This window comes from Doryrhamphus excisus, chromosome 20 (assembly GCF_030265055.1).
Source record: "Doryrhamphus excisus isolate RoL2022-K1 chromosome 20, RoL_Dexc_1.0, whole genome shotgun sequence".
In the NCBI taxonomy this organism is placed as follows: Eukaryota; Metazoa; Chordata; class Actinopteri; order Syngnathiformes; family Syngnathidae; genus Doryrhamphus; species Doryrhamphus excisus.
In genome coordinates, this window is record NC_080485.1 from 13,240,705 (window position 1) to 13,257,970 (window position 17,266).

Sequence of the window (17,266 nt, forward strand, 5' to 3'; positions counted from 1 at the left end):
TTCCAAAGTATTTCATTTAAACTCAACGTACAACCTGGCATCATGGCTTGAGCCAACCTTTTGATGGTTGAAGTAGCTGGTTTATCAATTTCGTTATTTGATGTGGTCTGTTGTTTACAAAATGCTCCTTAAAAAAAGGGACACAAGCACATAATAATAATAATAAATATAAAAATATATATTCCAATAATATTAAATAAATAATAATTATATTAATAATACAATCAATAAAATATTATTAATTATTACCATCAAAAATATTGATTAATAATAATATTAAATTAAAAATAATTATTAATATTAATGATATTAATTAATAATAGTACTAAATAAAAATAATTATTAAATAACAATAATAATCATTATTATTATTATTATTATTATACATTTAATTTCTAACACACTTTATATCAAATAAATAATTTCAAAGTGCACATATAGCAGATTGCATGACACTTTTACATGTAAAACGTGTGTGAAATATAGTATGTGTAAAAACTGACCGTTACGTGTAAAATATTATAGTCTGGCCCCCCCGTCAATGTTGTTAAATCAATGCGGCCCACAAGTCAAAAAGTTTGCCCACCCCTGGTTTAGAGCCAATATTTGGAGACTCAGTTCGACGTGCAAATTGAACGATACCGAGCATACCAGATGCTTTTTTTGCCTTGGACTCTATGTGTCTGTAAGTTATGTGCAACTATAATTAGTACATGATACCTGTGTGGATTGAGAAATGCCACAACACGGCCACATAAACAGCAGTGTTGTTTAATTAGGACACTAATTATATGTAGCTTTGGGCGTGTACTGGCTGTGTAATTCACTTGTTTATACAGAATTAAAGTTTGGGTGGTTTTATATGGTTCTACACATACTAAAAATGACATTTCTTAAACAAGTTTTAATATCCAAATAAAGCATATTTTGTTAGTTTTGCTGACATCATGTGCTTTTGGGGGTTAAGGTTACAAACAGCACTTCAAAAATTTATAACAAATTAATAAAATTGCAGTCCAATGCAATGTTATTGACAAAAAAATAAGCCTCAAAACATTGCAACTTTTGCCAGAACTTTGTGAAACAGCTGCCGTAAAATCAGATATTTCAAGCCGCAGCAATCCTAAAGGGACTGATTATTTTTTAGAAGAGTAGCCGAGGCTATTGTGTGGACTTTATGTTGAAGTATGCTTAAATTCCAGTGCTGTCAATTGAGGGATGTTGCAGAGAAGGCCCTCCAGTCTTAATCTCTGCAGCCTGGGGGTGCAAACATTGACCTAATGCAACAAAATCCTCCCTTCGTTTTTTTTTTTTACACAGCCAGTTTGACAAACAAACATCTCGATATACATTTTCTATACCGCTTATCCAATTATAGGTAAGTGGATTCCACACGGGGTGGGGTGCATCATGTCACAAAGAGAGGACTAGATCTGATCAACAGTGTATGGCATAGTGCATGGGGTCCTCCTGAGGTAAGAAGTAACTCATTTGGGCCATCAAACATCACCCAAATAACTCAGTTTAACTCCTTCATGCAGTTCTTACTCCGCTCGGCAGGGGGCCACAGCGAGGCATACGCATCAGCAGCATTAGAACGATAACCCACATTTCATTATTATGCTCATTTCATATCCTATTATGCTCATTTGTATTTGTATTGAGTTGTACACTCCTATAGAGCAGCTTCACACAATAACCCGCACAGGAAGCTGGATATATCTGGATGATCTATTTAATTTATTTCAAGGCACGCCCACTCCGCTGTGATTGGTCACACTCCCGAGCGCTCCCGAGGACTTCCTGTTTACCGAGTGCAGGCAATCTGCAGCTCATATAAGGAAGTCTGGGTTGCAGTATACATTAGAAGTCACTGTTTAAATAAAAACTGTAAAAGCTAGCTTGCCGATCCAAAACGTCTTTCAGGATTCACTTCCAAATTTGACATGTTAGCATCTTTTAACATAATAATACAACATTGTAACAATATTTATAGGTCGGAAAAAGCGTAATAGGTTCCCTTTAAATGACTATGGTGCTATCAACTCTAAACAGAAATGTTGGAATTAATGTTAAAATTAGACTTTTAACAATGACTGGACTACTAAATATGCATGGAGCAAAAAATGCAACGGGGAAGCCAATGGATTTGCTTTGCTTGCAACTACGTATGTAAACACTCTTTGGAAAGGACCTTGCACAAGCTCACTCATCCGCTCTGATTATTGATGGGTGGATTTCAACACAGGGACTTGTACAAGACTGTGGAATTGAATGACATTCTGCACTACAGGTACAATGACCGTGTACCTTTATTCTGTCATTTTCATTTTAATGCACAAGAAAATACAGTAAACCTCGGATATATCGGATTCAATTGTTCCCACTGGTTTTGTCCGATATAAGCGAAATCCGTTATATGCGTATACCGGAAAATGTCCGTTTTACGCATATATCGGATTTATATCCGGTATATGCGTGAATCGGATTTTATCCGTTATAAAAAGGCACTTCCTTGACTATGTTTCCAATGTACCTGGACGCGCAGGCAACGCTGCAAACGCTGAAAATGACGTCGTACTATAGCGGCCTGTCACGATTCGGCGAATCGGAGCGCCACGATGCGGCCATCCGATATATGCGAGGGAAATTTAATGGAAATGCATTGGAACGGGACTGGAGATTTTGTCCGAAATAGGCGAAATCCGTTATAAAAAATCCGATATATGCAATGAATTTTTATTGGAAATGCATTACAGAAAAATTGGTTCTTTTTTTATCTGTCCGTTGTGAGCGAATTTTTGATATATCTGAGTCCGATATAGACGAGGTTTACTGTATTATTACCATAAGACACACCCATCAAATTTAGAGAGATGCCCACGACATGGAATGGCATATTGTGATCCACACGAGTCCGTGAGGACCACATCGCTCTTTGAGTCTGACTAATGGTGTCATCTTACAAAAAGTACTATAATCATCACACAGCGACTTAACACTCAAAATCTGTCATCTGTCCGTTGTGAGCGAATTTTTGATATATCCGAGTCCGATAGATCCGAGGTTTACTGTAACTGTCATTCATTTGTCACTGCTCGGTCCAAAACAACCCCACAGCACGACTTCCTTGTTCTTTTTTTGTTACTTAGCAGCCAGCGCCTGCTATTGTGATTTATATTGTGATTTAATGTAGTCGCATGCTTTCAGTGCAGCCACGAGACTTCCTTTTCCAGCAGCCCTCCTACCGTTGGCATCGCTATTGATTTGCCTTCACCGCTTTGTACCTGTAGTTTCTTTTCCATTGTCAACGCTGTACTTGGCTTTTGGACAAGCTTTGTATCGGAGGTTTTCAGAATGTAATGTGTCACTTTTACTTTTGTGTGAGAAATTGCTCCAGTATTGACACAGACTGTATAATTGCAAAGCATGAAAAGCTATGAGAGAAATGAGAGCATTGGGATTGCTTCTACAATGTGTTCTTCGCGTTTGTGCTGCAATTTTTCCGAGTGTGAGGACGGGTGTTTTTGGATGGAAAATGCTTCGTCTTAGTGTAGTTTTTCTTGAAGATGACAAAGATAAAATAACATATTTGGACGATCGGGTTCTAAGGGTGTGTTCATGTTTGGCTCGGTTAAATGAACGCTGGTGCATTTACTCTGCTCGAGTGGCTTTTTTCAGTTTAGTGTCATCCATCCGTACCCTGGTTTGCACCAAACCAGTTGAGACATGGACAACAACAAAGAACAATAGAGACTGTAGAGATGAATGAATCTAATCTGGTAATAATCTGGTAATAATCTGGTAATAGCCAGTATACAGTTACTTTTATCACAACTGGTGATCCAAAATTGGAGGATAAATTCAGCGTCAAGCTAGCAGAAAATTTTGTAGGAGGAGGAGGGAGTCGGCGTAGTTGCACCTTGATTCCACGGCATCATTTTTTTAATGCAAAAAAATTACATTTTAGCTTTATTATATAGGTGAAATGCGAATAAATGCGACTACTTTTGTTTGCCCGTGATATTAAAGATTTATGATTATGAAATTGTGAATTTTTTTTCTCGTCCAATAATGTTTTTTTTTTTTTATCTTAATAGTTTGAATTGTTATTCTTGTAAATTTATAGCTGTTTTTTCCCAACTATTTAAATTTTTGCTTGTGAATTTTTTTTCCTCACAATGTTCCAGATTTATTTTCCTATATTTTTGACTTTTTTCTTATTTTTTACTTTATTTTCGTAACAATTTATTTTGTTTTTTTTTCCATTAATGATGTTGCTTTTTTCATGGAATATTTTAACTTTATGCTTGTAATATTATAACTTTTCCCCTTTAGCTTTATTTAACTTTTAGCTTTATTAGATAGGTGAAATGCGAATAAATGCGACTACATTTGTTTGCCCATGATATTAAAGATTTATGATTATGAAATTGTGAATTTTTTTCTCGTCCAATAATGTTTTTTTTTTATCTTAATAGTTTGAATTGTTATTCTTTATTTACAGCTGTTTTTTCCCAACTATTTAAATTTTTGTGTGTGAATTTTTTTTCCTCACAATATTCCAGATTTATTTTCCTATATTTTTGACTTTTTTCTTATTTTTGACTTTATTTTCGTAAAAATTTATTTTGGTTTTTTTTCCATTAATGATGTTGCTTTTTTCATGGAATATTTTAACTTTATGCTTGTAATATTATAACTTTCCCCCCAGCCTAATTTTCCAAAAATAAAACTTAATTTAAAAAAATACTTATTTCAACTTTACACTAAATTGACACAATTTTTACTTTATTATTTTATTGTGAAATTATCACTTTTTCCTTGTTAATTTTCATTTTTTTCTCAATATTTTGACTTAATTCTTGCAAAATAAGAGTTTTCAATTCGGTATTTATTTATTTGTTAAATTACATTTTTAGAATATGCGGCGGGCCAGTAAAAAAAACTATCACGGGTCACAAATGGCCCTTAGACTGCACTTTGGACACTCCTGTATTTTTTCCAGGTGTCTCAATCCCTCATGTTTATTTGCTACTCTTCGATATCGACTGTAGGAAAAGAACAAGGCGAGGAACTCTTCTGGGTCAATTCCCTATCCTTATCGAAATCCTGATTTATTATGCAACAAAGTGTTCTCCACTGGGCTTCCGTAGATCTTAGCGTGTCACCCACGCCCCCTGCACTTGAAACAGACTCAGCAGGAGTGCACCCTATTTTCCAAAATGACACAGATGAACATTTTTTTTGGAACGGGAGCTTTGTGAGCGTTTGACATGGTCGGAATACTGTAGGTTAATCAGCCCAGATTAAAACCGCAGACGACAGCGTCTGACTGCCTCTTATTTTTATTTACATATGTCACCCGAGTGGAAAAAAAAAAAATCTACACTTTATCCTCTTAGGGTGGATCAGGACGTCTGCCGGGAAACACGCCAACAACGATCTTTGAAAGATGAAGACAGTCAGTCGCAACATTATTAATCTGTCAAAAAAAAGAAGTTTTGTCTGGCTTGGGCTAAATTATATATGATTGTGGATAGACTTGAAGGGCATGTTTGTCATCTATTATTGACTTGGACAGCTCTATTACGAGTCTGAAAGGATGATAGCGTGGCAAAATAACATGGCGTCCAAATAGTTTGCTGTCTGAAGGAGATTGTGTGTAACAAATTGAAAATGTTAACCTGTTAATTAAACCTTACGTCGGCGCTTCTGATGGTAAATAGACAGTCCAAACACACACAAAAAATGATGCTACGATTATCCCGACTAAATCAGAGGGGCTAAAACTCAAAGCCGACTTTGAGTGGATAGCTATCACCTACACTGGAAACCCGAATAAGTTAGCAGAACTAAAAAAAAGTGCTTTAATATTTGGAGTTGATATTAAATATACTTTGTTAATTTGGGGGTGAAAAGAAAAATAGCTTTCATTTTCATATTCTCTCTGCCATGCATTCTCCATTCTTTAATTTTCGTTCTCTCACACAGTACAAATCTATGTGATGCAATGGATTTATTCTTCATTTATTCTTGGTTTGATTTATTCATATTTAATAGATACTTTATTTTATAATTAACTACGAATTATTTTAAGTAGGTTACACAAATCTGCAAAAAGTTCATATTAATCAAAAATTAAAAATTAAATAAACTGAAAAGACAGATAATGCAACCGGCAATCAACATTTATAAGTAGAACTTTTAAGAAAATTTTAAATTAACTATACTTATACCAATTAATTATTCGGATTTACAGTGTCTTAAGTTGTATGAAAAGTATGTTTTTAAGTTAATCTTACTTAATATAGCCATAGTTCAATTTAATCAAAACATATTAGTTAAAAGTACTCAAAATGGAACAATATGTTAAATGAACTTGACATAATGAAGTTATTAGAACATTTTTTAAGAACTTTGAGTATGCATAATTTCATTTATTTAAGTACTTTCATTTGGGTTTACAGTCTATTTATCCTGAAAGCAACAATAAATCGAAATGTTTTTTTTCTAGTCCAATAATTTTTTTGTCTTAATAGTTTGAATTGATATTCTTGTAAATTTACAGCCTTTTTCCCCCCCATCTATTTCAATTTTTTCTTGTGAAATTATTATTCTTTTTTTCCTCATAATATTCCTCGTTTATTCTCCATTTTTGGAGAATTCTCTACATTTTTGACTTTTGCATTTTACTTTTCTTATTTTTGACTGTAAAAATTTCTTGTTTTTTCCATGAATTATGTTGCTTTTTTACGGAATATTTTAACTTTATTCTTGTAATATTACAAATTTTCCCCCCAGCCTAATTTTCAAAAAATAGAACTTAATTTTATTAAGAATTAATGCAATTAATGCAATTGGGCCGTTTAAGCTGTCTAAGACGATGTTTCACCCCTCATCTGAGCCTAAGTAGGACAAACACTAGTCAGACTAGATAGGACAGCTCTAAGGTGAGCGCTTGGTGCAAGATCCAGCGTATTTGTCTTCTAAAGGAAGGGTGTCCACACGTGTCAAATGATGATGATGAGAATGCAATGGGGCGGGGCCTGTGCCTGCCAACAACGATTGTTTTGGATGTATGACCTTCGCTACCATCCATCCAGATGTAATGATGGTCGTGACCTCTGTGGAAACTAAGGTGGCTGCGGCGTGTTTATCCCTTCCAGGCAAAATGATTGAATCATTTAGGAAGGGATAAAAGGACAGCAAAGTGGTGACGCAGACCCCCCCCCCCCCCCCCCCCCCCCTGTTTAGAAATGGCTTCTCTTCCCTCATTCCTCTGTCAAAGCATCTTTCTTAGTCCACAATATGTAATTTTTTTTTACATATTAGTTAAAAGTACTCAAAATGGAACAACTGAACAACTGGAAAAAAATAAAATAAAAATAAAATGTCAATAAATTTATCATAAAAACTAAATAAATAAATAATACATAATAAAAATTAAAAGAGTAAAAAAAAAAGTTAATCTTACTTAATATAGCCATAGTTCAATTTAACACAAACATATTAGTTAAAAGTACTCAAAATGGAACAAGTGAAAAAAAAATAATAATAAAATAAAATGTCAATAAATTAATAATAAAAACTAACTAAATAAATAATACATAATAAAAATTAATAAATTAATAATACATTTGATATCAAATTTAATTGACAGTTTAAAATAAATTAAAAACTAAAAAATACTATACTATAATTTATTGTATTGATATCTCATTAATTCATTGTATACATATAAAAATCTGATTATATTTCATATTTAAATGAATTAATGAAATACATTTTCATCATCAAAAGAGCGCTCTGTTTGGCATCTGTTCAAGTATGAGGTACTATAGTACTATAACTTGTTTGGTTTTGCAAAATCAGATATGTGGTCATGACAAAATTACTCTTTATTATCGGCCATTTGTGGCCAGTTAGGTGTAACTGTATGGTATATGTATATGTATATGTATGAAGGGTATATATATATTTATATATCCCTTTGCTCAAATACTATCGTCTGTTTTCTTCCCTATTCAGCATGTGAGTTGATGAACCAAGGTATTCTGGCCCTGGTCACATCCACGGGCTGTGCCGCTGCCAGCGCCCTGCAGTCTTTGACCGACGCCATGCACATCCCCCACCTCTTCATCCAGAGGAACGGCGATGGTGCCCCCCGCACAGCCTGCCAGCTCAACCCCAGTCCGGATGGAGAAAGCTACACCCTGGCCGCCCGTCCCCCGGTTCGGATCAACGACGTCCTGCTCACCCTGGTCTCGGAGCTACACTGGCAGAAGTTTATCATCTTCTATGAAAGTGACTATGGTAAGTTTGGATATTTTTTATTTAAATTTAGTGTACTTGGGAAACGGCTAACATTAGCATTACATTAGCATTACATTAACCACCAGTTACAGCATCTCGCTCCCAATTAATAGGACTACATTAAAAAGCCATTGCATTTCAGTATGTGGAATCAAACTATGGAATGGATTGAGTATTAGGAATATTAGGAATGGTCATATCACCTCGTACTTCGGTATGTGACAAAAAATAAAAAAATAATAAAAATTATACATTTTTTAAAAAAATTATAAAAAAATTGAAAAATATAAAAACATTGAAAAATGATAAAACAATTATAAAAATAATAAAATATTTTTAATAATAATAATTTTAAAATAATAAAAAAAAATTTATTATTTTTTTATTAATTTTTTATTATTTTTTTTATTATTTTTTTATTATTTTATTTATTTTTATTTATTTTATTATTATTATTTATTATTAGGAATGGTCATTTCACCTCGTACTTTAGTATGTGACAAAAAAATAAAAAAAAATAGTTTAATTAATAATTTTAATTAAAAAAATATTTTTTTAAATCTACAAAATTTGAAAAATTATAAAACAATTATAAAAAATAATACAATTAATTAAATTAAAAAATATATATATTAGGCAAGCAGGAAGTGAACAAATGTAACAGTTACTGATTGTAAAAGTACCAGATGGAGGGGTAGGATTTAATAAGCTTTGCTTCTTCCTACTCCTTTTGGACATGTGGAACTGGGAACTGATTATGTGATGCATTCAATTGTAATCTGATGCATGTTCAAATGAAATTAAACCATTACCATTACCATAATTCATGACAAAGACAGAAAGTTAGTCGTGAAAGTCGCCGCCCTTTTCCAGTGTTCTACATTTCCTGTTGTATCTTTCCCAGACATATTTGGGAAACTAAGCATCTGCCTTGTCAGACTACACTTTTTAATGAAAACAATATCATCAGCGGCGGTTATTAGCATACAGACAAGAGAAATCCGACCCTAATTAGATAATCTGTGGCACCATGAAAGACAAGAGCATCCCAATAGTGTCTTATGTTGTCTCACACGTTCTTCATTGTACTTCCACCGCTCTAATTAAGGTGGCTCTCCGGACCCGTGGCCTTTCATGACAAGCGCAAAAAGGCAAATGGTCGCGTATGACGACTTGATTGGCAAGAAAACAATACATGGTTGTTATCGAATCCCCCAAAAAAACACAATATGAACTTTGGAGGAGTGCCGTGGAGAGTGTTAATGAGCGCTACGTTGATATTGTTTTCAGTGCCGTGGAATAAAGCAAGAGGGGACTCAGAGGCAGCGCTTCACCTGAAAATAACTTTCTTGGTTCTTTTCATCAATCCCGGAATCGAGCCTCAAGGCTTGTTATGCTGCAGAATGGAATACAGAATCAAAATATTACTATACCTATTTAAGAATTATGACACTGTAAATTTGCTACAGTATCTACAGCCAGGGTTTGGTTTTCTTAAGTCACAAACAAGGTATTATTTTTATTTATATTACTATTATTTTCCATTTAGATTATGCTTTGTTAGGCTGTAATAACCGACCCATTTTGGGCTTTGGGTTAGAATGAGGTTGAAGTAGGGAAATTTTAACGCAAGCACTCAAATACTTGCACACATATAGTTTAATTGCAAATATAAAAATTGTAAATAGTTCATGGTATTATCATTTTAAATAAATTGTTATTTTGATGTAAACAAACCCCTTTTTCCGTTGTTTACGTTGCTATAGATATTTATATATTTCACAAAAGCATTTCACAATTTGCACGGAGGAAAGTGGTTAGCACGCAGGCCACACAGCTAGGAGACCCGGGTTCAATTCCACCCTCGGGCATCTCTGTGTGGAGTTTGCATGTTCATCCCGTGCATGCGTGGGTTTTCTTTGGGTTAATTAATAAATTGATTAATAAATGAATGAATTAATTATTTCACCGACGAAGCTCAGCTGCACAGTGGTCGAGTGGTTAGCACGCAGGCCTCACAGTGAGGCCTCACACCTGAGTTCAATTCTGCGGTTTCCTCCCACATTCCAAAAACATGCTAGGTTAATTGGCGACTCCAAATTGTCTCCAATTGTCTCCAATTGTCATTGAATGAATGAATGAATCTTCATACTACATGTTCTTCTTTCTTTAATATTTAACATTCCCAAAGCTACTGTAATTCTAGATTTAGTTGGTTTATCATTATATTACAACTTTATGGCAACTTCTTTAATATTTCAACTTGGGTTAATTGGCGACTCCAAATTGTCCATAGGTATGAATGTGAGTGTGAATGGTTGTTTGTCTATATGTGCCCTGTGATTGGCTGGCCACCGGTCCAGGGTGTACCCCGCCTCTCGCCCGAGGGACAGCTGGGATAGGCTCCAGCACACAATTTATGAAAGTTATGCTTGAAATGTATTTTTTCACAAAAAGCTGTATTTCTCTTTGTTTTTAGTTGGTAACTGATATTTTCCTGAAACTTACCTATGTTCTAATGCTGATTACTAAAGAAAGGAAATAGATAGATGAAAACAAACTGGTATTTTTTCTAGTTCGTGTGCGTTGAAATATCAGTCAACATGATCTAAAATTGGCGATACTAAAGGGGAAAATTTTTGAAAAATGTCTGGAATTGAATGAGTTAATGTGTCCTATCCTATATTTCCAACTTTTCAAGTATGTATTAGTGATGTCCGATATTGACTTTTTTGCCAAAAACTGAAACCTCTCAGTCAGCATGAATAGCGCTCATGTGTGAACACAAGTACGGCAGGAGTAACACGCATAAGTTTCACTTCAACAGTTGAGTAGCAGCATTTTAAAGCGGGGCTGAAAATGATACTCAATGCAATGAATCAAATGAGCTCACAAAAAAAAAAAAAAAACATATCAAGCACATTTACTGCTTCACCTCCTCTGATTCAGCTTGTCATTGTAAATTTCCACACATAATTTGCTAATGTGGGGGAGATCTTATCGCTGCTGCAGCACACGCTAAATGTATTTTGATTTCATGAGAATACTGAACAAGCTATAAAATGTAATGACTGAGCAAATGTGAATTATTTCTCTTGTCTTAAAGTTCAGGCAAATTCCTTGTCAAACATTACATTTAGGATGTTTGAATGCCCCCCTGGATGATGATGATGATGAAACTGTTAACCAAACTTGGCTGTCAATTAATTGCATTCCCAGTAGTTCCAGCGCATTTTGTTTTCAGTGCTAATTAGCCAATGCTGGCATGCTAACGTGCAAAATATGAGCTATGAGATATGTTAAAACGGTGCCAAGAAAAGAACGCAAGATGTTTGCCAGGATGTATTTATTAATTTTTTTTCATCATCAAAAACAAAGCTGACTCATGATTTTAACATTTAGTCAAATTTGTAAAAACATGAATATATTACATTAATTAAATTAATATTATTTATAATATATTTTTTATTTGTTTATTTTAAATAATTGTTTTAAAGCATGTTTTTGTATCATTTACAATAATGTAAAAACATTTTTTTAATGTATTATGCAATTTATATTATACAGTGGTGTTTCCCCCTTCCTAAATTCTTTTTTTTTTGTCACACTTCAATGTAACACATCATCAGAAATTTAAATATGAGTCAATGCAACACAACTGAACATAAAATTATCATTTTTAAATGAAACTTTTTATTGTTAAGGTCGGGTAAAAAAAAAAAATCCATATACTTACATTGCGCTGTGGGAAAAAGTGACTGCCCCCTTTTACCCCTCCAGAAAGAAAGTAATTGCCATTTCGCTATTTGGGACTCCAGCAAACCACAGTAAGAGCCATTATCCACAAATGGCAAAAACATGGAACAGTAGTGAACCTTCTTAGGAGTGGCCGGCCAACCAAAATGACCCCAAGAGTGCAGCAACGATTCGCCTAAGCGGTCACAAAAGACCCCACAACAACATCCGAAGGACTGCAGGCCTCAGTTAAGCTCAGCGTTCATGACTCCACCATAAGTTCCAAGGCAAAAACCACTGCTCTCCAAGACCTTCGGCAAACTACACTTGTATGTGTCCCATTACATCTAGCGTAAAAATAATACTACCAGTAAAATATGGTGGTGGTAGTGTGAAGGTCTGGGGCTGTTATGCTGTTTCAGGAAGATGTACTAGGATAAATTGAACCATGAATTCTGCTGTCTACCAAAAAAAAATAAAATCCTGAAGGAGACTGTCTTTCTTAAGATGGAGTCATGAACACTGACCTTAACCGAGGTGAGGCAGGTCTGCAGTTATTTGGATTTTGTGGGGTCTTTTATGACCTCTTGAATGAGTCTCTGCTGTTAGCGTCATTTTTGATTCGCCGGCCACTCCTGGGACGGTTCAAATTTGTCAAAATTTGCCATATATATAAATAAATAATATTAAATATGAAATTAAATATTAATTAAATAATATTAATTTTATTTAAAATATTTATAAAATATTTATATTTATAAAAATATTAATAATATAATTCATAGAATATTATATATATATATATATATATATATATATATATATATATATATATATATATATATATATATAAAATAACGTAATAGAATCATGTTTTTACAAATTTGACAAATTTATTCTAATTTCCATGTTTTTGCCATTTGTGAATAATGGCTCTTACTGTAGTTTGCTGGAGTCCCAAAGCTTTAGAAATGCCTTTGACAGACTGTACATTCATCACAGTTAATACAATGAATACATTGAATCAGCATTAATGTATTATTGTGTGTTTCTATACATAAAAGGTTCCATCATAGTAGAACAAGAAGACATTTTGTTTGTTGACAGGCTAAAGTGTTAGCAGTGTTAGCAGTGTTAGCAGTGTTAGCGCAGGAGAGAATTAGTCAGGGATCAAATGTGAGATTGATTCAAGTGCTTCAGGAGGAGGTGCTGCCATTTATAACACGTGCGACAAACTCAAAAGGAAACCTCCCGCAGTGACTGTGAATTGTGGGCAAGGTTGCCGTCGGTGACTGATCGCAAAGGGGGGGGAGAAAAAAAACAAAACAAAGACAAGCACGGAGGCCCTTGATGCGTAACGACGCGCTCTCTTTTGTAGGCTTCACACTGAGTTACTTGACTCCCGTCTCACTGAATCTCTCACTAGCGTCTGAAGGACCATATCGCCGCTGACTAGCTTGTCGAGTCATGTCACCATGAAAGGGAAGGTGTGTGTGCGTGTGTGGCCTTCCGGAGGTTTCCATGACCTTCTGCTCATTAGCTTCTCATCAACGAGCGAAAATGAGAAGATGTGAGTGTAGAAAAGCGAGTAAAAGCCAACTAGTATCAACATTGTTTACATCAGAGAAGGATTTCTGTGGTTGGCATCCACATAAAATAACAAAGAAAAAGCAAAATACACTTGTAGATGTGATGTCTTGACAGAGAAAGGTCAGTTTCTGGTTCTATGGCTATCATCACACTTTCCCTTATTGTCATCACTGCTAGATTTCTGTGGTGGCATCAACATAAAATAACAAAGAAAAAGCAAAAACACACGTGTGCAAGGGATGCCTCGTCACAGAATGTAATTGTCAGGTTCTATGGCTATCATCACACTTTCCCTTATCGTCATCAATGCTAGCTTTCTGTGGTGGCATCCACATAAAATAACAAAGAAAAAGCAAAACACACATGTGCATGGGGTGCCTTGTCACAGAATGTAATTTTCAGGTTCTATGGTTATCATCACACCTTCCCTTATCATCATCAATGCTAACTTTCTGTGGTGGCATATACATAAAATAACAAAGAAAAAGCAAAACACACATGTGCATGGGATGCCTCGTCACAGAATGTAATTTTCAGGTTCTATGGCTATCATCACACTTTCCCTTATCGTCATCACTGCTAGCTTTCTGTGGTGGCATCCACATAAAATAACAAAGAAAAAGCAAAACACACGTTTGGATGGGATGACCGTCACAGAATGTCATTTTCAGGTTCTATGGCTATCATCACACTTTCCCCTTATCGTCATCACTGCTAGCTTTCTGTGGTGGCATATACATAAAATAACAAAGAAAAAGCAAAATACACTTGTAGATGCGATGCCTTGACAGAGAAAGGTCAGTTTCTGGTTCTATGGCTATCATCACACCTTTCCTTATTGTCATCACTGCTAGATTTTTGTGGTGGCATATACATAAAATAACAAAGAAAAAGCAAAACACACGTTTGGATGGGATGCCCGTCACAGAATGTAATTTTCAGGTTCTATGGCTATCATCACACCTTCCCTTATCATCATCACTGCTAGATTTCTGTGGTGGCATCCACATAAAATAACAAAGAAAAAGCAAAACACACATGTGCATGGGATGCCTCCAGTGTTAAATATTAAATATGAATTGAAATATTCTTTTTCTCCCTCACAAGCGGATATATTTCCATTTAAAATCTATTTATCGCGTACAATGAAGTCACGTTATTGTCGTAAGCACAGCAGTGATGACTTTAAACAGACTCATCTCTGTGTTGAGTAAACACGGCCTTAAAGCGTCGCCACGTCTCAGGCTTTTCCGCTCCGATTGCGACGCGGCTTGACAGCTCAGTAAAAACCTCTGAGCCCTTTCATCATGATACGCTCGTTTCTGCACCAGCACTCCACACCGAGCGGGAACTCCGCTACCGTTTGGGCTCCAGATGGAGACGAAAAAAAACATGCTCTCATTATCATCACATGGAAAACATTCCCATCCAAAAGTCAATAACAAAATACGTCTTTTAAAGTGACAGTCGTTTCGTGTTTTGGGCTTGACTGGATTACGGTGACTCTTGCTCGGTTTGCTGGTCGGGTTGAAACGGCTGCTGCGTGGGTGGGAACCAGAACCAGAATAACATCAGATGACTGCTCAGTTCCAATATCGGTCCATAATGACTATTGGACTCGAGTCTTGACCCAGTACAAACATGGTCGACTGCTCAGCGTAACTGGCTGTTATTCCAAAGGTTAGGCTGGGTTTTCCCACATTTGATTTGGTCCCTATATCTCTATTTTTGTTCTTGCACTGACTTCTCGAAAAGATATACCGCAATACAAATGCATGTACTGACTTTAGATAATATATGTGCACATCTATATATATATATATATATATATATATATATATATATATATGGTCTGGAAAACTGCCACATAAGTAAATTTGTTCTGCTTTTCTGTGAGCGTGAGATGAAGAGTTCAAGCTCCTCAGCTGGTGAGTCTCCAGATGTCACACACACAGAGAGAGAATTGGATTCCCAAACAGGAGAGCAAAGGTTAGGTTATGATATGCTTTCACTCACAGACCAGCCTTCACACTCACATTCACACCGCCGGACAATTTCAGTCTTCGTGCATGGTTTTTGGACTGTGGGAGGGAGCGGAGAATCCACGGCAGGCACATGGGGAACCATCGACCCCCCCCCCCCCCCCAAAGTATATTCTTCTGCAGCAGCCAACAATGCAGATGATCATTTAAGGAATTATTATTATACATCCATCTTTTTTCTATACAGCTTGTTGTCACTAGGGTCATGGCTATGCTGCAATACTTATTTATAATATAATGATAATTATGGATATAATTTATGTCAAATAAATCCGGAATCCACATTAGCATTTTTGGTTAATTTGGTTAATTTTTGGTAAATTTTTGAGTAATAAAATTATAATTACTAATAATATAGATTATTATATGTTTAATTGAGGATAATGTACTAGTTCTATATACATTTTAAAATTATTATAATATTTTAAAAAATCAGAAATATTTTTGTAATAATTTCATACGATTTTTTAACATTTTTAATTATTATGAAATTATTAAAAATAGAAAATATTAGGATTTTTATTCCATCCATACAATTTCTATACCCGTTGTCACCACAAGGGTCCCGTCTGTGCTGGAATCACTATCATATGATTATGATGATGATTATTATTATTGTTTATTATTATATTATTTTATTATTTTTATTACTGTATTAGTATTATTCATTTTATTGATATTGTTAGAATATTTTTTGTATTTTTTTAATCCACACCTGCATTTTTTGGTAATATTTTGTATATATACTTTTCAGATTGGTGCACTATTGCTATTATAGTACATTATTTTTTATATCATATATTGTTAATAATGTAATTATTATTCACATGAGCATTATTATTATTATTTTTATTTAAAACATTTATTCAAAAATCCCAAATCCTCACCAGCCATTCAGGTTTACTTTTTGGCCTTTTCCCAAACTATCGCCATGTTTACGGCGCACTAAAATACTGTAAATAAACACCTCCACTCGTAAAAAACCTCCTCACATCTTGTGCTTGGGGGAGGTAATAACACGGAAATACCACTAATAACTTTACCCATTTGAGAAGATGTTGTGTGGTGCTAATCGCATCGTTCGTCACACGGCATTGAACTTGATGCTCGGTATAAGCAAAATCACTTTTACTGGAAGTGGGAGCCTCGGTGTTGTTATGCCAATATCTTCCCGCCATGAATCATTCTCTTGCCAGAATGCATTCGTTTCACTCGCTCCGTGCGGGAAAAAGGGGGGGAGGCACATGTTGATGAAGTCACAAATCATGTTTGTACTTTGTCAAAAAGTCTTCAAGCTAATGCCCGCCGCATTCAAAATAACACCACGGACAGTGTGGGCACATCAATTTAGACCCACTCTGTGTGTGTCTTGCTACTGTGGGAGGTTGCCACAGCTTCCCCGCTTGATAAATGATTTAATTTCTTGTTTGGTTCTGCACGCTTTTATTCCGAAGAGAACGCGGCGCCGACCTCTTATTATCTACGCCACCTGGAATAGAACAAAAATGGAACAATATTGCATTCTATCTGTGATGCCGTGCTATCTCGTATTTTTTCTCCGCTTTGGAGTGGCCTGAGGAAAT

General features: G+C 35.2%; 1 protein-coding gene across 3 annotated transcripts in view; it reads left to right on the plus strand.

The window, feature by feature from the left end:
- Positions 1–17,266, plus strand: part of grid1a (glutamate receptor, ionotropic, delta 1a) — a 300,893-nt gene that overhangs the window by 179,558 nt on the left and 104,069 nt on the right. For all 3 annotated transcript variants that reach the window (XM_058058873.1, XM_058058872.1, XM_058058871.1), the window contains exon 3: positions 8,032–8,316. In XM_058058873.1, the coding sequence (XP_057914856.1) occupies positions 8,043–8,316 (274 nt within the window). In that variant the 5' untranslated portion in view covers positions 8,032–8,042. The remainder of the gene's footprint in view (positions 1–8,031; positions 8,317–17,266) is intronic.